This window comes from Ciconia boyciana, chromosome 10, assembly GCF_034638445.1.
Source record: "Ciconia boyciana chromosome 10, ASM3463844v1, whole genome shotgun sequence".
NCBI lineage: Eukaryota > Metazoa > Chordata > Aves > Ciconiiformes > Ciconiidae > Ciconia > Ciconia boyciana.
In genome coordinates, this window is record NC_132943.1 from 43,655,692 (window position 1) to 43,678,808 (window position 23,117).

Genomic DNA, 23,117 nt, shown 5'->3' on the forward strand with positions numbered 1-23,117 from the left:
AAACAAATGTCAAGGTCTTTACCCTATGTCTAGAGCTCAAGACAGATTAATTTACCCATTGGAATTTCTTGAGGATTTACTTCTCCTGCCTGGGTATTCTTACTTCTCCAAAAGTTATTTCTTAATCTCTGACAAAGCTTACTCCAAAATATAACAAAAGAAGTGGCAGCGATGGGGGAAGAATGAGGAGGAGAAGTCATACTTTTCTTAGACAACTTAGTCTTCTCCATATTTTTTCACCTTGTTCAGTGAGAAGACTTCAGTACCCAATATTTCTCACAAGAGAGCTTTGCAGAGTGGAGGGGACACACACACACACACACACTTTCATTCATCTACGCTGTAACAGTTTTATGGCACTGTTCCTAAAACATCCCATTAGTGATAGGTTTGGAGAAGATTAGAGAAGAAAGCTTGTATCCACTGAAGCAAGGTTTAATAGGCTCTTGAGTTAAGCCAGAGCCTTCCCTTAAACAATGCACATCATTAGTAATAATTACCTGTAGCCGTATAATCAAAATAGCTATCATAACTGACAGGAGAAGTCCAGATGTCATCTTTGGCAAGGTTTGGAAAGTATTTCTACCAATTATTATAAAACTGACTCTAAAAGAGACAAAAGCAATAAGAGTACCACAGTGTAAGCCAGGGGTAAAAAGCCACCATGATACACTGTAGAATTTCAACCCAACGCTTGGAAATACAACCCAAACAAGAACCCAACGCCTAGGAAGGGCACAGGGGGAATTTCTCAACAGCATTTGATGAGAAGTAAGACTTTGTCGAAGTGATACCATTTGAAAATATCTTCATACAAAGCCTACCTGCAGAACACCATTCTGTAAAAAAAAAAAAAAATAGCACCACAAGATCATTTCTTCCACTTTTTCAGTTTTTATGAAAGTTTTGCACCCTTTAAATGATCTCCAGTGAACCAGTTGACGACGGGCCTTGAGTTTCTATCACATGTCCTTCATTTCAAGGGTTACTGTCAAGAGGAAGTTTAAGCTGTATTCCTAAATAATAAAACTGCAATAGTTTCTTTATGTTTGAAAGGGCTGACTACCAGAGATGACAAAACTTTCCCCTATTAGTAGTCGTCTTTTCTACCAAAGACTCATACAGTAGTCACAACTTTAATTCTTACTGAGCCATCCCATACCTCACTCTAAGGTCTTATGTGACAAGGGCCAAGAAGGTTTAGGAACAGCAGCACAGGAGAACACACATGTCCAAAGCCATCCAGCTGAGCTGCCACTTCCCTGGGTTTTGATTAGACCAGCCTTCTCAGCAAGAGCCACTCCAGACACGGTTGTTAGAAAAGGTAGGCTCAAACCCATTTTTAGCATTAGAGAAACACTTCTTACACGAGAAGCTTCTTGTTTTCTTTCATTAGCCCTTCTCACATGACTCCCTGCTACACCATCAGCACAGAACTCAAGCAAAAGTAGCAGAACCAGTAAAAAGAGGCAAAACCAAAACAAAAATAAACACAAGAAAACCACAAAAGGTTAGCAGATGAATTAAAGGAAAAGATGACAAATCAGCAGCGGGCTTCCAATACTCCTGCCATCAACAGAACAGCCCAACTAAGGAGGACATCCCCCTTTCCCAAATATCTGGAGAGCTGCTCCTCAAGAAGTAAAGCAATATCATGTTAGGTCGGTTTGTTGGGTTTTGAATATAGGTATATATTTAACCTGTCCCACCACAATGAGGAAAAAGCAGGTGGCCATTAGCTCCTCAGTCTCACTCATATTTCAGACAGGAAAGTATTCAGATAACAACTATCCACTTATTTCAAGAACAGATCTCTTGAAAAACATCATATTGCAAGAAATGTGCCACAGCTGAATACCTATATGCACTCTACTCAGACGAATATACTTCGTTTCCCAACTCCCCACAGTACCAGAAGCAAGTTTCAAAATCTAAGAGACTGCTACATTATGGAAGTAGAAGCCAGATTTTTTCTTTTTGATAATACTGATAATTTTAGAGACTTATAAACTCATTTCAGTTCCAATGCGAGGGTCAGATTTTCAGCACTGCTGCTTGTAAACTCCAGCATCCCTATTTACTGCAGCGTTTCTTCCTCCCAGCCTCAGAAACACAAATGGGCTGCTAGAAGTAACTCTGAAGCAAATATAAAATTCTTCCCCCACAAATATACAGTTCCTTAAATCTTAGGAGCTGTTCGTTGGCTTTTAACACTTCGGTCTTATTTGAATGTTACCTAAAACTCATTAAACTGAAGTCACAAAGTAACCTCTCAAAGGCATAGTTAAATAAGTACTTTCACGTGCCTTGTCATTGTTGGATTACTTGCTTCCCAGCAGTCATTTTCTCTACCATAAACTGAAACAGTCAAAGCAGGCATATCAGAGCACAATTAAAACTCCTCTTCCAAAGCACAAGCTCTCAAAGCTCTGCCTAACACAAAATTACCTGAAACTCTCACTAAATACAAATGTATGAGCCAACTTTAAGCTAGAAAGCAGGTAACCGAGTACCTACAGATCCTCTTGACAGACAGAAATGCGCAATTTTGTAGTGATGAATCATGTGTCTTAAATTACAAGACACATTAGGGATAATCCCCCAGACAACATTGAGATGGATCAATTGACTCTTGTTCCAGCAAAACTATTCTTCTCTACCAAAAAGTACTTTAAAAGTCAGAGTTTTCTTAAATGTCAATGAAGACACACCAGCAGAACCATGAACATTCCTTAGAGGTACACTACATACCATTAAGACTTATGAGCATACATTTAACAAATTAAACATCTGGTTAACATCTCAGAAAACACCTACAACTTTCAGTGATATGTAATGCAACAATTAGAAACCTAAAACGTCAAGATTTCCTTGTAACTCTGGTATCAGCAACACAATCTTGCGTCTTCACGCGAAGTCTCGGTTTTGAACAAAGTAGTAGTACAGGGAGAGCGACTGGATTATCATTTCAACACAATAAAGAGTCTGTTCATGCAACAAACACATGGTGTTTTGCTGTCGTTACTAGATTTAAAGTGTTGTTGCCCTTACCTGGATGGCTTTGGGAGCTCATTGCTAGTAACGTCTAGTCCTTTGGAGAAGGGATTCGAGACGGATCAGTTTCCACGCAAGTAACAGCAGCTCTAAAGAGCTCCAATGCTTCACCAATACATAGAAATTGGAATTGGGGATTAAATCATGGCCACCTTATAAAATCCAGGGCACAGTGACATGCTGAGTCGTATAGGAAGTAATCCAATAGGGTGGCAGAATATCTTCTAATGGCTTTCAAAATGGAAACCTGCAATTAAAGAAAAAGATGTCTACATTAGAGAATTAGGATTTACAACCATTTAAATTACACATTATATAACATACTTATCCCCAGAAGAAAAGATTAAACTAGGATACTATTTTAAGCATTAAGGCTGCAGAGAACAATTTTCAGAGTTATAGATATAATTTTAATTAATAACCATAAAAATGCAGAGTAATATTTAACATCATAAAAAAAACAAATTAAAAAAAACAACTTTTCAACTACACATTCAAGTCTTAAAACCCAAACTTGCATGTTAATTCTGATCCTCCAACAGCACCATATGAAGCCACTTCAGTCCAACAGCTTCCATATTTTAAAAGCCATATGTATGAGTGGTAACTGTACTTCACGCATCTGTTCCCCAAAGAAGTCTAAAGAAAAACTCCTCGGTGCCAAGAAGTGGTCTTGGAGCAGGAAGGAAAAAAACCCACACAATCAATTCCACTCCCACTCTACCCAAGCCTCCAGCAGATTATTAAGCAGCAACTTCATACTGCCCCAGGGGAAAAAAATCCACTGTACCCAATTATTTTTAAGCTGTATATTAGAGGGAGGAAGAAGAAAGGAAAAAAAAAAAAACACTGAGATAGCAACCTAGTGTACCCCTTCCCCCCCAAAAAAAAATAAAAGCAGTAGATACTCTAGCTTATAGAAACCCCCACCTCAGAGACCCCCACAGACAGTGTCTCCGATGCAACCAGCAATACCTACACCAAAAGAACCTGCTGCAAGGTGTCCTGAAGTTCAGTTTTGGGGATTCGGGGTTTTTTTGGTACTATACCAAGTGGCATCCAGTATTTCTAAATAGCCATGTTTTACAGGCAGGGTATTTCAGGGAGATTGCTCTGTTTTAACATACACAGAGACCTGCCACTGATACACACTACCAGCTAAAGCTACTGAAGCAGATTAAACCAAACTGTGCCTTTTATGCAAAGTATTTCACAATCACAGGTTATTTCCCTTCTTTGCACTGAAAAAGCCATCGGCATTCAGTCTCCTAACAGATAACCTCTCCTGGATACTGAGGATGACGTGTCAACAGACAGCTGGTACCCGGAGGAGTTCCTCGCTGCCCTGACAAGACATTTCTGCCCTCACGGCTTGGCTAGCAAGAACAGTTTATACCCAGCACTCCCTAACCCACTTCAGACATGAAGTCAGCCTCCTGGCAGAAGCCAACTAGTTAACCCATCTAAATTAATCCAGCTGACTCTGCTCAAAGCAGAGCAGGGAGCACTCACCCCAAACTGCTCCACCAGCAGATCTGAGGGTGTGGTGACCTCCAGCAAAGAGACAGCAATATTCCTTGGGCGGGGGATGATTATGATAGTAACTACTACTGCTGCTTGCACAATGAGTATCTGGCCACAATTTATCTGTGCCATTACATGTCAAGCAGTCTCATCTATTCTTGGAAGAGCTCTTATCATGCTCAGATAGTCATGTTCCTTTCCAATAAGGCAGCAAAAACAGGTCAAAGACTTAAATACCACCACCGTGGCTTATGATGGGCCCTGCTTTATAATGGTACTTCCCTGGTTTGCAGAATAATGCCCGAGCAGACGCTGTTGAACAAAGCGGCCTTCCTTGCTGTATCTCATTAAAAAACCTCTTCAATTGGCTATTTCTCTCTACCTCAAGTGTCTCAGCATTACTACTCTCCAAGTTCCTCTGCCCATCTTGCATTTTGAGAGACCTGGAATGCTCTTTCATGTTATTCGTCAAATTCAAGAGAAAATTACTTAAGTGTCATTTCTAATCCCTGCAGGTCTCTGCCATCCCAAACGTTCAAGATCTTCTAGTTCCATTAATTTGCAAATCCTGTTGAAGACAGTTGGGTCAGCTTAGACCAGGCATTAGCAAAATATTAACATCATCTATTTCCAATAAAAACAGCAGGTAATGTTATAGCATAAGCAATCTCAGCTGTAGACAAGAAGGATTTGGAATGGAGTTAACAGATTTCTGTCTACTCATTTTCACAGCGCAAGAATGAAGTACGGAGCATGAAGGGTGAGAAGATGCGTATGCATTTCCCAAAGAAACTGGACTGAAACAGCAGCAGCAAATCCATTTAAGAGCAGCACCGGTTTACCTATTCCCACTTCTTCCCCCAAAGGTCTATCTAAACTCAGTCAGACATGAGACCCCCACAAAATATTAAGCTTCTGCATGTTTTAGTAATACTAGTGCCTGGTCAGAGTAGAGACAACAAAATAACTATGATCAGATGGATAAGCCACAGATTTAGTTCACTTACACTTTTTTGTTTGTTTCCTGCATTTCTTCTAGAAGACTGAGTGAAGTATAAGCAAAACAGACCTTTCCAGGATACAGACAGCAGTCACTTCCCAACTTATCTCACCACCAAACTCTAATTTTCAGTTACCACTTGCACTGATCTCAATGCAGTCCAACGAGACATTCCCAAAGCAGCCAAGAGTTGTTGTCAGGCCCTCGTCTGCAACAATTCTTATGGACATTTGTCATTTTGCCACTATCTCACAAAAACTATCATTTGCCACTCTCTCTCCTATTCTCAAATTAGGAGAAGCAAAATGCTGTCTATCCCTACACCTAGGATATTTGGAGGTCTATAGGGTTTTTCCAAGAAAATTCTCTCATTTAAAAAAAAAATTAAAAAAAAAAATCAGAGCTTGTTTTACTTCTACTCCACTGCCTTCCAGGACAAGGGCGATCACCTCTGGCCTGCACATCTCGGCTGTAAGAACAGCGAGTCCACCCCACACATCATCTGGAGTCATGCTCCTCGCGAGCATTTCAGGCACGGGCAAGGACCGGGTCATGGCCGGGATGAGCTGCTTTGGCACCCTGCCCACTACTAACCCAGACGCACGCCGTACGTGATGGGGATGAGTACGTGTTTGTTTATAGCAGCACGATCCTCTCATGAGTAACTTCATAACCAACTATTTTGGCCAGACAGGTCACTCACCTTGCTTTTTTGGGGGGAGTGGGATTGCGGGCACAGCAGGCTTCACTGCACGTGTGCTCAGGTCGGACTCACTGGGCTCCAGTGTGCAGAAAAAGAGATGGACAACTGCTGCCACGAATTTCCGTGCCAGCTTTGGCACTTCACATGGAGTCCTTCCCTAGGCACAGAGCAAAGAGCAGCCGAAGAGCATCCACACACAAGACGGTGCGCAGCACTGTGCATTTCAGACTACAGGGCAGAAAGACCGAGCAGAACTGTAGGCTAAAACAAGCAGGTGTGTAAAATGCACACTCTTATTTAATCAGGTGTAGCAAACAGGCCTGGTATGATCAAGCTTTCTGCCTTGAAGGAGAATTGTTCAGAGCCTGGTCCCTGCTAGATTTTTTTTAAAAACTCTGGAATAGGAGCACAAAGAGTGAATGAATGCCTACTTATTTCAGCCTACTTCTACCAGGGTATGCCCAAGAGCACGTGCTCCCTAAAACCATGCAGGCTGGTGCATCTGTAGCTGTACCCTCATCACATCCCTGGTTCAGAAGGCAGCCACGGCCTGAGTGTGCTGTCACCTCCTTGTCACCAGCTGATAATGAGCCTCCATATCTGCAGTCACCATACAATAAGAGACAGACTAAGGGGCTGCAGCCTCAGCAAAAGCCCCTTGTTTCTCAGTTGTTTTGGTGCCTCAACAAACCACCATCCCTTACTATACACTTTCCCTAGATCACAGGCACTATTAGTAATTTTAGCTCTTCTCTTATTCATCTCCTACCAGCGAGTACATCACACAACATACTTGGTCCTCAACAGTACAGCAGGCAGACCTTTTGTCATTTGTGTCAAGGAAGGGATGAGTCTGCTTAAAATACTTTCATAAGGCTTCAATTGCTTCTTCCAGAAGCTGCAAAGAAAACAGTGGCAAATTCAACAGGCTGGGTCATCACATGTGCCAACAAACCACCTGTACACAGGAATATGCGTATAGGGAGAAAGCATATAGCTCTAAACACAAAACTGTTCAACAGCTCTCTAAAACAAACTGCATTTCCAACCCTGAGCAGTGGTTCCTCACCTTCTTCCTCTCTGACTGCATGACCAGGCTTGCCCCCCCAAAACCACACACACAACAGCTCCACAACTCAGTTCTACACTATTCCTTCCACACACTTTCCAAGACCACTTTTTCCCACTGCGCATCTAGCCAACCATTAAGAGACAAAATTGCATGTGAACTAGGAAATGTAAGTAATCCAACAGTTTTCCAAGTCTGTTTCGATACATTTTGCAGCTAATGAAGCTTTTTTGTAACAGTAACATGAATTTTACAGTTCCACCATACACATGTTTTGACAGTATGAACGTTCACCTTCCTCTTCTCAGCCCATTCCAGATGTGCCTCTCTACTAGTCACAAGTACAGATGTGCAGTAACCAGTAATTAAAGTTATGATAGAGCTTTATTTACAAAGCTCTATTTTTCAGAGCTTAAATTGCTATGGTACTTCAGCCAAGATAAAAATCTTGGCCTAAGGGTGAAGTTTCAAGATTGTTTTAAGCCAAGTAAGTCTGGTTGCTTCAGGATAGCCAGCTATCGATGACCTCGCTTCATCTGCAGGCCCTCTCAGACACATGCCATCAACACCCCCAGATGGCAACACCACCGCCAGCTGACAAGATCACCTGAAAACCTCAGTTAAACAAAACTTAACTGCCAGCTGACTCAATGCATCAAAACATGGTATAAGTCATACACCTACTATAGCCATCGCTGTGCTTTGAAGTTATTTCTAGGTCTGGAGAAAGCTGCTCTGTCTTTCAGACCCCCGAATGTTAAAAGCTTTGCAGAAGACACTGCCTTTTGGCAGGACAAGGAAGCCAGCTCTGTGAAGACAACAGCAGAAGGGAAGCTAGAAGAACACCTTCTGCATCCTGGCACTTGGATGTTGGAGCAGCACTCCAACACCAAGGGGTTTGGTCTCCAGAAGTCATGGAAACACCCATCTTCCAAAAAGCATTATCACCAATTCTTCTGCCTGACACTGCAGATGAAATACCGATAACCAGACTTTTTTTTTTATTTTCTTCCCCAAAATCTACCAAGGTATTAGACTCCTTGCTGCATTAACAGGCAAGCAATATTAAGTTTAACCTCACATGCTCCAGGTAAGATGATGACATCATCATCTTGATGCTTAATTGGATTTCTACTCGTAACACACAGCCTGCAAACGATGCAACGCTGCAGCATGCATGTGCTTTGCACAGACTCACAGACCTAATGAAAGGCAGTGCCTCTGTTGGACCTTATTGATTAAATCTCTCCTTTGACAACAGATCCTGAACTTTACCCAGAGAAAAAAAAAAAAAGCTGCCTTTGCTTTTCAAGGGTTGTTTATAAAATACTGCCAATATAGGATCTACATATGAAAGGAGAAGGGGACAAGGAAGAGGCATATAGCTGTTTGAAAACAATAATAATTTACTGTGACCACAAAATTATTTACTGCATCTTTATTTAGAGCAGAGGCAGTGTGAAACAGTCTCCCAGGCTGATTCATCTCTCTAGGGACAATGTCTCCAAAGCCACCACTTTGCAAGATGACAAAAGCAGTGGCAGTAGTCCTGAGGACCCACACAACCCTTCAACAACACCACTTCAACTCTTTACTTCTCAAGCAGAATACAGCTTTACTGAATCTGTCCCAAGAGACCACATTTCACAAGCATTGCCCACGTCCAGAAGCGCTGGTTTTCCTACAGTTTCAACGATACCCAAAACAGAGTTCTCCCAGAAAACATATTTGCAAGCCTCAAATAACATCAGACACCCTGTCAAAGAGTTTTAAGTCTTTGAAGACAATGTTTCTGTCTCTAAAAACATAATGCAGGAGTAGCAGGCTGCACTGTAAAATACACCATCGGCTTAATGCTCAGCTGTGGACAGAAGAGCAACTAGAATACCATGATAGTAATAGAAAATAAAAATAGAACACCAAATCTGCTGCTGTATTAGCCCAGTTCCTCCAAAATCATGAATATTTTGTGCAAATCTGGACACTCCCCCTCCGTTTCCAAGAACACAGTATAAGAGTTTCAAAAGAAGGGCAAGAAAAAAGTTAGAGGTGTGGTACAAATTCCACATACAAGTGAAGCAGACTGTAAGTCTTCAGCCCAGAACAGATATGACTTAAGGATGTTACAGTGATGCAGAATCATGATTAATACAGAGAAATCACCAATGACTCTGTTTTCCATCTATTTCTTTCAGAGCAAGAGGTTTTTCCCATTCTTTTCTGAGAGAGAAGTTGGGTGGACACAGAAGGGAGGGAATGTATCATGAAAGATCTTCAGGTGGCAAGCTGAAGCAGAGAGCATTACATGCTCCTTCATAGCTGCACCAAGAAACTCCAACTCAGGGTACTGGAGAAAGCAAAAGTTTTCCTGAAAAGTTTTCCCAAAAGCAAATGGACAAACTTCTTAGAAAAGAGGACAAAACACCAAGTGCTTCTGCACATGGCCAGGAAACCCATGAGACGAGTCACTGGCTCACAAGAGAGTATTTCAGAGAAGCGTCACTACGTGCATGTCCTGTTGTGAAGGTGCACCTCCCAAGGTACATCTTCTTGGATGCTGCTGAAGAACGTGGCAATCAAGAACCTTTAAAGACAAAAGCCCACCTACACAGTCACCAAATCAACGCAACTGCTTTGCCCTACACTGACGTGACAGTCCCATCTTGCAAAATATAAAGTTTACTCCTTATAACTTTCTATACTGCACTGAAATTGCATACCCAACTCTTAATTAGTTTCCACACAAGTGGTGAGTACACCTGCATTCATTGCGTTAACGAAAATACTTGAGTGAACTGGCAGGTGGAAGTATCTACGCAGCACTCAGGTATGCACATGAAGAAGAAGGGAGAGCAAAATCACCCTGAGTACCTGAAGCCTTCACTACAGTTAGAACTGTATAACTAATAATTAAACAGAAAACCCAACCTAATACAGCTGTTACAAATAGTTTCTCACCGATAGTATACTAGGTACATACATGTCACAGTTAGTACAGATCCAGACTGACCAGTCTAGCCCTTATTGCTCGGGCATCCCAGCTTTGCTGAACTCGTTGTTTCCACACTCTTATCTTGCAGTGGCAAAACCAGAGGTACGTACCTTTAAGATCAAAAGCTCAACACAATGACTCAAATGTACTAACCATCTAAGAAATACAGAAGCATTACCCAGTACTTCAAGGAATTAAAACACAGTACATTTGTTTAGCAAATGCTGACATTTCAATGCCAGCCATTACAAGTGCTATTCTCACATGACAGCCTAGAGTAGAACAAATATTGTGCTTCCGCCTCTCCCTTAAACTTCCACTTTCAAATACACGCTGTGAAGATTTATTGCTTATATGCTCACACTAAACATTTTAACTTTGTGACAGGTTTTGTATGGTATAATGTTCAGAAAGAGATGCAATCTCTAACCACATTTGTCCTAAGTGTTAAATTACAGTATATGTACATTAAGACTTCAAGAATAACCGATACCTACACTGTATTTACGCAGTTCCTTCAGGGAAGGCTATAATACATTGCTAGACAGTCCCTGGTAGTTGCTTTTAGAGCAATCCTGGTATTATTTCAGGCAGTGGCTTGTTAAGCAAGCGTTTGCAATATAAGCAGTGCTATACATGCTCTGAAGTCACCATCAGACATTAAAAGTAAACAAAATGAACAGCCACAAATGGCAAGACACTATTAACTAATTGTGAGCTACTTTAATAACATGAAACTAATCCACAGCTATTCAAGTGTAGCAAGCCTATATAGAAATAATTAATCTAATTATGTGTAACAGAAATCCTCGATAAAAATAATCAAGAAAAATTGCTTTATACAGTTTCATACCCCTTTGCGCTTATTGTCAAGAAACACGGCACTACTAGTGTCCATGGCACGCAGATTCCTTAAGTAAGGCTGCCTTTCCCAGGCTCTTTTCAGTTGTCAGCTGGTCGAACTGATCTCTGGTGGCAGCCCTTGCACTTTAGTTGTGTAAATCCAAATGCTGAGACACTAGCCCAAACTGAAAATACAGAGGATACTGATATTTCAGTAGAAGGGAAGAGCTCTTCACCCATTTCAATGTTAACACATACCTGCCACTGTTAGAGCTTGCCCCTAGCAGAATTCTGCAAGCTTTCCTCACTAAGCTTTAAACCAAAGGCTACTTGGAAGAATATGCTTTTTGCATATTCCGCACAAAACCCTTCATGCTACCATCTACAGACACTTTTGCAAATCACCGCCTTGATCAACAGTTACAGCTGCTTTGAAAGCTGAAGGTGCCTCCTTCATGTCCTAAAAAGAAAAGCCTTAGATCTTCTGGTGGACACCATGAAACACCTAAAATTCTTGTGGCTCTACTCCTTCAATGCTAGGAGCACACAAGAGTATTAACATTATTTCTACTTCCACAGATTTCACACCAATAGCAATACTACCGGGTAGCTGAAGAGAGGATCTGCTGATATCTCCTCTATTTTTAGACCTTGACAAGTATTGCTGTCGAAGCAGCATTGCAGGTATCTCAGATACACGTAGAAGCAAAAAAACAAGGCTCTGGGAACAACCAAGTGGATGACGAGTGGACCTAAATCCTCCGATGCGTAATCCAAGTCTCTGAACACAAGATCATCTTTAGGAGCCCAAGCAAATCTGGAAATACCACCTCGTGTTCACTCTGTGGGAGCTCCAATTTAAAGTGGTCAACAGCTTGGAAAAATTTTTTTTAGAGTCAAGCAGGAACACAGCTCCTAGAAGAGCTGCAGATTCAGAAACGCAACTGACTGTAAAACCTGGGAATATGTAGATTTGCAGGATTACAGAGCCCTCCTTGACTAGCAAGACTCTGGCACAGGGTCTGAAAGAGCAGGATGCTTCTGAGCTCGATCCAGTTTCTCAGCAAGAGCAGCAAGAACAAGCAGTCTCACAGATGGATCCGCGTGGGAGGGAGAAAGGATAAAAGTCTGCCTCGGGAGCCTGTTCCAGCTGCTACTGAAGCCTTAGAGGAGTTGGTACAAATTGGGCAGAGTTACCTATAAAAATCTACTGTCTTGGCTTTTTCTGAAGCCCTCTTCTTCCCCCATCCCATGTTTTTCCTCCATCCTAGTATTTCTGCATTTGAAAGAGTTCAAATCAGACAGCTGAAAGCAGCACGTGACAGAAGATAAATGAATACTGTGAGTTTATGGACAACATCCATCTCATTTCTTCATTCCGTCCCTGTAGATCACCCTAGCTACAATAATTCAGAAGCACAAAAATCAAAATTCCTTTTAAATACTTGACTGAGAAGTGATAAAAATGGTATATTCTTTTTAATCAAAATCCCCCTAACAACATTTTCAGTGCCAGGAAGAGTTTGTGTGACGATCAGACAGGAAGCCCTTCTCACTGACTGAAGCATTCCCATGTGAACTCCAGAACAGCTGAAGGTTCCTAACGATACCCATGATCTAAACACAACACTTCAACAACATATTAAGATGCCCCCTAATTCGTGCAAATTAAAGTTTCAGCAACTCATAACGTATCCCAACATTTTAAAACTCACCACTATATCACTATACTGGAGTCCCATTAAAGCATTTCAGCAGTGCTGAGATCTCTCTATGTTGCTGATACCTGTCTTCAGCGTGCTGCACCGAAGGTATTCGCCAAATCCTCTCCCTCCATGCTGCTAGCATAGCAGACACCAAGGGGGGGGAAAATCAGATCATGACAGAAAGTTCACAGACCCAGCCACCGTTTTTCTGTAGAGTTACTCAATAATGCAGCCTTTAAACCGAGTCTTATTTTCTTCACCTGCCAGCGCGCACACAAACAGTCTTCCTTTCTCTTTCAAAACAGCTTGACATAGCCAAAAAAAGGATACCGACACCTTTATGTAATTAGTTTTGGGAAACAACTGAAAACCTTCAGCTTTCCAACCACATTTTCACTCTAGCTCAGCTTTCTCAACCACTAAAAATGAACAACCCACAATTCTTTACCTGGGGTTGTTTTTCAAATCCTCACATATAGGTAGGGAAAGGCAGAGAGACAAACATCTACCTTTTCTATTCATGTACTTCAGCTGTTACAGCCCACATCTGAACTTCTTGTTCCTTCTGACAAAGAATCAAAATTACTGGTCACTAGCTGTGCCTAACCCATCTGGTCTACCAGCATAAAATAGCTGAGTACATGTGTCATCAATCACTGTTAATTACTTCATTAACTTGGAAAAAGAATATTGACTTTTTTTTAAAAGAACAAACATTGTTTAAGGTTAGTCTAGTTTTTTTTTTTTCTAATTGAATGCTATCTGATTACCAAGAGAAAATAATTTAGTCTGAACACTAAAGCAACACTGTCACATAACTTGGGCAATTCTTTTGTCTAGTAAAACATTTCCCAGAGTTTTTGGAAGTGACTACATTGCAATGCTAGTTTTAACCAGCATTAAGTTTAACCAGAAACTTAATTATGCATGTTCTCAAATACTCGGTGCTCACTGCACGAAGTTAACCGCGTTGCCATTCCCACCTACTGTGCTTTTTAAGTTCTGACCTTTGTCATGCTCTTGGAAAGAAACATGCTTCAAGGTCTCCACAAACAAGTTGCATCATTTTCCAGTGGACATTTAGCCCTCTGCTGTTCACTGCAAAACAGCGGCACAGCAAGAGAGATACTACAACTGTTTGTGCATTTTAATCTGCAACAGGGATACCCACATTTTTTTGGCACAGGGGAAAAAAAAGAAAAAACCACCAATCAAAAAACCAACAAGCGTTATCATGCTAACAGCACAGACTAAAGTCAGTTAAGATTCATACAGCATGATGCAAACTTCCCCCTGGACTCTCCCACTGCTTCAGAGGCTGGACTGGCTCACCCCCTGAAGATCTCAGCCCTGCTCCACGCCACCCCCATCTCCCCGCACCCAGCACAGGAGCTCACCGCCCTTCCAGACACAAGGGTCCCTCTACGTACCTGTGCCTGCTCACCAAGCCTCGTCCAGCCATGCTCTCTGGGAAGAGCCACTTAGCTCAGGTCTTTATTACATTTTTTCATGCCCCGCTTAAGTGGCTTAAAGACTCATTGTCAACCTTCAAAAAGCTATTTTGTTTGAGGACAACAGCAATGCCAGTTTCCAAATCTAAACAACACACACCCCCTGCAAAAACCACCTATTAATGCAGCCTTATATATATTAATGCAGTGTATTATTATACAACGCAGAAGCCGACTGCCAGCTACCACCATTCACACACACATCCCCTTTCACTCCTGAACTCCATCTCCCACGAGTCCACCCCACAGAAACAGGGCTGTGCTTGCCAATATACACTGCAGGAAAGCATGCAGACCTCATGTGAGCACCCTTGACTCCAGCTATTGCCCAGCTCAGACAACAGCACACCCTCACCCACAAAAGCTAGCATCATGGGATCCAAACTTTACATTTTTGTAGGTTTTATTACTTCTGCCTTACCCTGAATGCTAACACTCTTACCAAAACACTGCACTTCCCACAGCAATGCAGCAATCCAGAACCCACTCCTAATGAACTTGTGGTGTCACTCTTCCATTTCTTCTTTCAACATGCCTGTTTTTCTACAGCCGATAAAAATGTGTTGCAATTTATAACTGTAGTGCATTATGTATCTGTGTATCTTCTTACTCAAAGGATCTTAACCAGGGCACCACCTAAGCCCAAATTTTACATATGAGCATAAAGGATACTGCATTGAAAAGAAAAGAAAAGAAATACAACTTTGCCTTTAAATTGCAATATAACTTTTTTTTTTATTTGTTGGGAAAACCTCTTCTCCTCTCATCATCAGCATATGAAAAGTGATGCTGACATACACCTGTAAAGGCATGACAGAGCTGGCAGTCAAACACTGAAATTCAGATAGCTTTTAGTACTCCGTCAGTTAAGTCAACAGTTATTTTTGCCATGTAAAAAACTTTAAACGGTAGCTAGAATTTTTTTCTTTAAATGATATGTGACATGTTAGTTCGCAGTGATTTTTTTTCCTTTCAGAAAAATCCGGAGAACCACCTTTGCTAAAACACACGACTTTCGGGCTGAGATTTATCAGGCAGGGAATGCGCAGTGGGCAGCACTGCCAGCTCCCCACGGACCATCCTGCCGCTGACGGGTCATGCCTGCAGCATGTGGGATCATCTCTAGGGACGCAGGGCAGTCCTGGGCATGCTACTCAGTCCCTGGCTTTTCTGCCAAAGCTGCTGAGCCTGCAAGCGCAAGCCTGCTGGTAACCAAAGGGGCGGCAATCCCCATGGAAAGCTAAAGTAAACATATGCCTTTATATTCGCAGGGGTTCCTGGTTTTCCACTTGCTCCATTTTTAAATTACAAGTCATGCTCTCAAGCCACAAACACGGCCAGAATAGAAAATTAACTCAATCACCAGAAAAATGTAAATTCCTGTGTTGTACCCCTCTAAGCAGGGTTAAATTTTTAATGACCAACATCACCCTTTAATAAAAAATAGAATCTTCGGTCAAATATTTAAAGCTTGCTGCTGACAACCAAGAAAAGCAAGGAAGGAACAACAGACATTACTCATACTTGAGGGGGTTGGGCCTTGGTTTTTATTTATTTGTTTTATAACACCATCAAAGCAAAAAAGGACAAAACCCTTTAAAGAAGTACTTGCAGGTTACCTTGAGAGAGACAGAGGCCATCAAACTTGAGAGTTTACCGACCAGCTGTTGCTTCCAACACCAGGGCTGTTACTTTACTGAAAGTGAAGGAAGAGCTCCACTTACTTTGTGATTTACACCACATCTTATATAGCCCATTTTGCCTGTTTGCACAACACTAACACAGCAAGACGAATTGGAATTGTTCCTTGAAATAAGAAAACTGGATTGTAAAGCCACAAAAACTGGGACTTATTTGAAGGATTGATGCAGTATCTGCCATGGGGTTTTTTTAAGGTAGGTTTTAAAATACTGTCAGTCACCAGTTGAAAAGACAGACTTCAACTCAGTATCGTCAAAGAAAGCCTCAGAGCCCTAGCTTAGATATGCAAGGATTCATAGTCTGTTAACTTTCTATGATCTAGACTACAATTTATACTGCCATTTATGGCTTTACACACTAAACAGCATAGACACAATATTCTTCCCTGTAAGACGTTCCTCTTTCACGGTAGGAATCAAGCAAAGTAATTTAAACCTGGTTTTGTCCCTCTTCAGCCTTCTCTCTCCTTTTTTAAAACACCATAATCCAAACTTCAGGGTCTTTTATTCACTCTTCTGGGGTTTGGGATTTTGCACCTTTGCATGCTCCTAAATATCCTCCTGAAACCTTCACGCTAAGAGTTGCAGCTACCACACCAGGAGGAACTGCTCGGCTTTCAACATGAGCTGCCATTAGCCACCAAAGCTCTGCTGTGCAGAATCTCCTTTCGCTTTACCACCTGCTACTCGGAATACTCTAAAATAAACAAATGGGAAGGAATACGAGATACTTTCAAGATCTTTGGTTATGTTGTTTTTAAATATTAATCTGGATGCATCTTGTGTTACCATGATCATAATGATGAATAAGTTACATTATGCCAGAGGAAAAAAAAAATGGCCTGATAGCCAACGCTAGCAACCACTGCTAGCTAACACTGCGGTCCCTTTCTGTAGGAAGCCAGTGAAAATGCAAAGCTAGCTACGGTGCCCTACAACAGACAAATAACTGCCTTGGATTTTAGTCGTTTCTGAAAATTTACATTTCAGCACCAGGTTTAAATTCAAGCAACAGTACACAGCCACCGCAAAGCAAACGTGACTCCCTGTTACCTCAAAACACTCTGCATGCAAAGCACACTCCAAGGCTGGGGCAGGGAGAAGGAGATTGTAAGAATTTTTTCCTGAAATGGAATGGGGAGATAAGATCAAGTGAAAAGGAGCAGAGGCTGCTGACATATCTAGATGCACAGAAGCCAGTAAATATGCAAATAGGCAGCCATTTCTACCAAGAGCGCAAGCAGCCAGTAACATTCAAAACCAACTTCAATTCTGCTAAAATATATTGTATTAAAGCAAGAGAGACAAGTCCAGCACAGAACTACACAGAACAGTTCCCTTTGACCAAGACAGCTTTACTTCTCCTTCAAGGAAACACTGAACAAAGGTTTCTATTCAAAAAATGTCTCCACTTTGAATATCACAGTATTTATGAGTCACTTTGGACATTTACCTTTTAGTACTCTAATTTGGAAGTACTATAAAAAAACTCTACATAAAGCTGTAAACCACCCTGACAAAAGCTGCATCAATTACCAGTTACAAACCCTTCCACAAGGGCTTGTTGCCCCAGAGCCACAAACAGCAAATTTCACAGAAGATTTCACAGAGGCAAGAAAATAAAGGCTGTATTGACCGTGCATCCCTGAAGACAGATATTACAGAGCAAGAACTGAAGTTTACGTGACTTGATAGCAGATGATAAACTCAGGAGAGCTGTTTCAAAAAGGCAATACTTGGACATCCATCTGTTGTCCTTGAAGTTTTGAGAGACACACCAAGCAGAAATAGAGATATATATATGAAAATATGAAATATATAAATGATTTTTATATATATATGAAATATATACATGTGAAATAAATGCATACATATGAAAACATCAGAGCCAAAGAAAGCATTTCTTTTTATTTTCACTTCATTTTATCTGCCTGCCACTTCGGAATCAGACACACAAGCTCAAAGGCCAGTTTTCGATATAGCCCGAGACATGCATTTTGCACATCTGTAAGCAAGAGCGAAAGCAGTTCTTCCCTACTATAGCAGGGACTGAACTCAGCTTCAGTAACTTACATCATTCAATGAGCCTGTTTCCTAAAAGAGGAAAAAAAGTACTCCAACGAGGACACCTGCTTGACAGCCCTTGGCTTCTCTTCTGAGACAAAGTACATGGGGAAGTCAGCTACCTAACGAGCAAGGAGAACTTCAGCAATTGCCAGTATCAAAAAAATCAGTAGGTACAAAAGCTAGGAAGATGTAAAAGAGAAAAAAAATCAGACCTTTCCAGGCTGAATACGCCTCCCACATATGGCACAATACAACAGAAACAATTCACCCAGAAATGTAAGCCACTGCAGAGAGATTAAAGCAACCTACAAGTCTCCAAAAGCAGGACCTGTAGCCAGCAGTTGAGGATTCAGGTATTACCACTTGCAGGACACCATCTCTAGATCTCTCCATACCTGTGGTAAACATAACAGAGAGCAATTTAACAGGAGATCGCTCAGCAAAACTCACAGCACTGAAGCTCCTGAAGAAAGGTTATGACAAAGCACGTTTGCTGACAGGGAGGCTAAATGGAGACACAGAAAGAGTTCGTGAGGGCCTGCTCTAGGAGAGAAGAGCCACACAAAGAGGAGGGGAAAGAGACAAGCGATTGCAAAATGCCAGACCGTGAAGCACCTATGCTTTAACACGTGCTCCTTCCATCACAGCCACCCCAAGCACTGCAGTGGAAGCTAATTCCCTGCTGCCCAGAAAGCACCCGGGGACACGGCTTGCAGTCTCTCTCATTTAGTAGTCCTCCTGCAGCTGCAGAAAAACATTAATACCTTTTCCTTCGTTTGCTTGAATTTCACACCCACACTTGTTGGTTGGCTACAACATATGCTCAGAATTCAGTTATCCGTATTCAGAGGCTGAGATAATTTAGATTTCCATTGCCAGTGTTAAGAACGAGCCTCAGAGCTATATACTGAGGCCCTGGAATTTAAATATATGATAACACTGTAAATAAAAGGAAACAAATTCCTTAAGGAAAACCTTTTCACATGCCAGATCAGTTCCCAATAGTAACTGTTCTGCTTTGACAAGAGATAAATATTTACAGTCTAGAACAGAGAACACCTTGTGTTGCAATACCAGGAATGCAAGCCTCATCAGTCCCCAGCATACTTAAGAGGTTATTTTGATTTTTTTTTAAAAAAAAAACCAAACTGAGTACTTCAAAGCACACACATTAGTCTGCTCATTTACACCACCAAAACTAAAAACTGAAGGTAGTCATACAGAGAAATTGTCAAACATACTGAATCCAGAACAGATTTTCACAAAAGGAGACCTCATCCCCCAGGGAATGTAGACAGTTTACAGCAAAAGTCTAAATTATTGCCAAGAATATGCTGCTTTTTTTTTTTCTTTTATTTAAATATAGCCTAACTTGTTCCTCTTAAAAGTTGCTCTAGTGAATATAGACACTGAAGATTTTTTTTACCGGGGCAAAAAGGCAGCAAGGAGGATCAGATGTCCATATCAAACTCCTCGGATTGGTGGGGTACCACACTGGGAATACCCTTGGAAGGGGGAAGAGAAAGCTCAGGCTCTAGTTCATTAGGCTATCTCTCAGCTTCCAGTGTGCCTCTCAACCTCCTGGCTTGATCAGCTCCTTCCAGCAAAGGAAAGAATGTGGGGAATGTCATTCATAATGGCACTTGGGAAGATCTAGGAATTGAAAGTATACAATAACTGGATATCCTTCTCACAAGGAGGGGTGATAAGCCCCATGCAAAGAAGATGCTCTCCTTTCTAGCATTAGACGGCCGCGGCTCAAGTTGCTTGGGTTTTCTGCCATTTTAAATTAGGTAAATACCTACTTAAAGAAATACCTACTAATTTTTATTTTTTTTTTTTTAATACTGTCTATGCAGTCCTAACTCCAATTTCTAACAGGACCTGCAAAAGGACAGCCTGGTTTAGCCATTACACTACAGGATTTCATACCTGGAGTGTAGTATTCCTCACCCAGCTGCTATTTCGGCTTTTATCGCACATACCCTTTGAAGTGCAGCAGTCCAGCCATCAGTAGGCTTAGGGAAGAGTTCCATGTCTATCTGAGAGTCTCAGTTTTCTTACTTCCTTCTCCTCTTACAATGGAATTATTACCTTGTGCAAAACTTTCCTGCCTTGACCTCATTCATGCCATGGTCAGCATTACTCTGTGATATCATCTCCGCAATCAGTCAAGCGCTCTGCCTTATGTTCTGTGCACAAGTTCTTCATTTGCTCCCCTGCTTTCAGCATCCCTGTAAGTCAGTTTATTTTTAGACCAGCATTTTTATAGCAAAGACCAGAAGCCGCACACTTTCGGTGCCAAACTGAATTCAGCTGAGATTTCTCATACTGTCAATAATTGACATAAGGACACTTCAGTCTGATGGTCATAGCAAATTGGTACTAGCTATATGTCTGCCATCCAGGACCACTGCCAACCCCTGGGCACGCACTGCAGCGCTCTCCCAACTGCCCCACACTGCTGCCCCCAGGTTACCAGCCAGTTCACAAAGATCAGCCCAATATTGCCCAAAAGGGATTCACACCATTCACCTCGCCATCAACAGAATGGATCGTGCTTTGTTTTTTCACGTGTTTGCAAGCTTTCTGCAATGAGAAGGATTTGATTGCTCCCCCTAAACAGAACACCAGCTATCTTTACACTTGCAGTGCCACAGACCAGACACAAGAATCAGATCCATCAGGTACCACCACCACCTATTTCTGTTTACAAAGCATAACCTAGTACAGGAAACATCAGCAAAAGATACCCACATACAGCCACAAAGGCGAACAAGACCACGTAATCTGTGTAAATCCACCCAAAACCAGCACAGATTACTCATAAAATCACATAGTAAAAGTCTTCTCTATTTTCAACGATTCACAGTATGAGCTCATGAACAAGACTTCAACTTACAAGGCCATCTTCTTCAAGGTATACTGTAGCCAATAACAGAGCTACACTTTGCCCTGAAATCACATCAATGTGTACATCAACGTAAGCCTTTTTGTCTACTGATCCAGAATTATCTAGCTCTTCTGCATTATGCTAAGTTTGACAATTTACAACGTAAAAACTCAGCTTACCTACCGTTCTCTGTCACAAGTTCCCTTGCACTGCTTCATAGTTTTTGTGGAGCTTCAAGCAAGAAGTTGTCTTTTTTTTAACGCTAAGACTTCATTCACAATTATGATTAAGCCCATCATCAAATGCGCCATTCAAGGCACAGGGAGCAGATGAGGCAGCAGCCTGTCTTCAGTGCAGTGCATAGCACTGACTTCTGTACAGGGATGAAGAAAAGCCCAACAGAAAATAGGTGAGTACAGCCCCCAACGAAGTATTCAGTACCTACCATGTGCAATCAGAATAAATTCCCTGCTGTTCACTTCTAGTTCTCTCCCTCCTCCTTTGATCATGCTTCCACGCTAAAAATCCTGTGAGAGGCAGTGTTCATTCAAATGTATCCTTCAGCCTCTACCAAGCTCTGACAGCAGGTAAGAGTTGGGGGAAATAAATAAGTAAATAAAATTTTCTCCCAACCAAAGCATTGCCATTAGATTGAAACAGATCATCAGTCCTGGGTAGGAGAAGTGCACAACAGAATCCATATGGAAAATAATTTTTTTTTTTTATTATTATTTTTTTTTAGGAGGCTCATTTACATCAACTAGGTGAGGAAAAACTGAAATGTAAACATAGATCACGGTAGCCAATTTCTGTTTCAGTCCATTGGAAGGATCGGTTACTCAGCAGGATATCTAACACTAGATTCAAACATACCTGACTGTGTGTGGCCTCTTCATCTTGCTTTCCCTTCCTCTTCATCACAGAATGAAGACAAGACACAAAGTTTTGAGCATATTCAGTACCAAATACACCTGGGTCTTACTTCATCACACTGCCACTGAGTAAGAGCAGCAGCAACAGAGCTCAACTTGGAGAACTTCAGTTAATTTGTGACAGTTATCACCACCTACAGCAGAGGTGAGGTCTACAGAAATACAGGGGTTGGTTTGTTGACAAACAGCAGAAAACAACAGCAACAGACCAGGCTTTCTGCTTTGTGCATGAAGCAAGAAAGGGCTGTGCTTAGCACCAACCCAACAAAGATCCTGCTAGCACCGTAGGGAGCTATTTCTTTCACTGCCCCAAAGACGCTACAGCAGCACCAACCACACTCAGAAACCGCACTGCCTCCTTGGGAAGGCAGAACAAGGCAGCAGGAAACTGCACCTTACTGCTTGCTTGTCCTCTCCAGTTTTACAAAAGGTGCCATCATTCATCTACTCCAACAAGACCTCCACAAGAAACATGACCAGGTATCTTCTGAGATATTCCAGAAAGATGCCTGTGCTCCCTTCTTCCCCCAAACGGTCCAAAGAAACAAGCCAGGCTTCTCAGCAGGGGGTACAACCTGCTGTACTGCAAGAGTCCAACCTCTGTTTCAGAGTCCTACTACCTTGTTCATACCATGACTTGGAGAAGTCCCCTCCAGACTCAGCCAAAGCACTAGATACAGCAACTTTTTTTTTTCTTTTTTTAAAGTCTATGCTGGCTGGAGAAGCAACTGTTTTCATTTGAAGAAATGAGTTCCATCTATGCACTGCTCTAAAACATAATCCAGCCTACAGGAAAGCTCAGTTTTACCTAGAAATTCTCCTTCTAGGACCCCTCTTGCCTGACTGTCTGCACCACAGGTCTTCTCTTTCCACTGGTGCTTGGGAATTAGATAACCTTTACATTCTTACTTGTTTGCAATTTGAGCCACTGCATTCAAAGTCAAGGCCAACAGCCAATCTTCCATCTCATCCCACCTCTTCCAAATTAGCCAATCTTCACAAATACCTGCCCCACTAGCACTGCGTTTGCAGAGCAGAGACTTTCCCCTTCTCATCGCAACACCGCCACACTCGCACCCTTCCCTGAAGCTACCAAGCTCTCAAGATTAAAACTCACAGACTA

The 23,117-nt window shown here is 41.7% G+C and overlaps 1 protein-coding gene across 10 annotated transcripts in view; it reads right to left on the minus strand.

The window, feature by feature from the left end:
• The window catches only part of HDAC4 (histone deacetylase 4), a 277,372-nt gene that overhangs the window by 246,043 nt on the left and 8,212 nt on the right, over positions 1 to 23,117 (minus strand). For all 10 annotated transcript variants that reach the window (XR_012044288.1, XM_072874161.1, XM_072874155.1 and 7 more), the window contains exon 2: positions 3,052 to 3,301. Coding sequence is in view for 9 of the 10 variants with exons in the window: in XM_072874161.1 (XP_072730262.1) it covers positions 3,052 to 3,073 (22 nt within the window). In the remaining variant the exon portion in view is untranslated. The remainder of the gene's footprint in view (positions 1 to 3,051; positions 3,302 to 23,117) is intronic.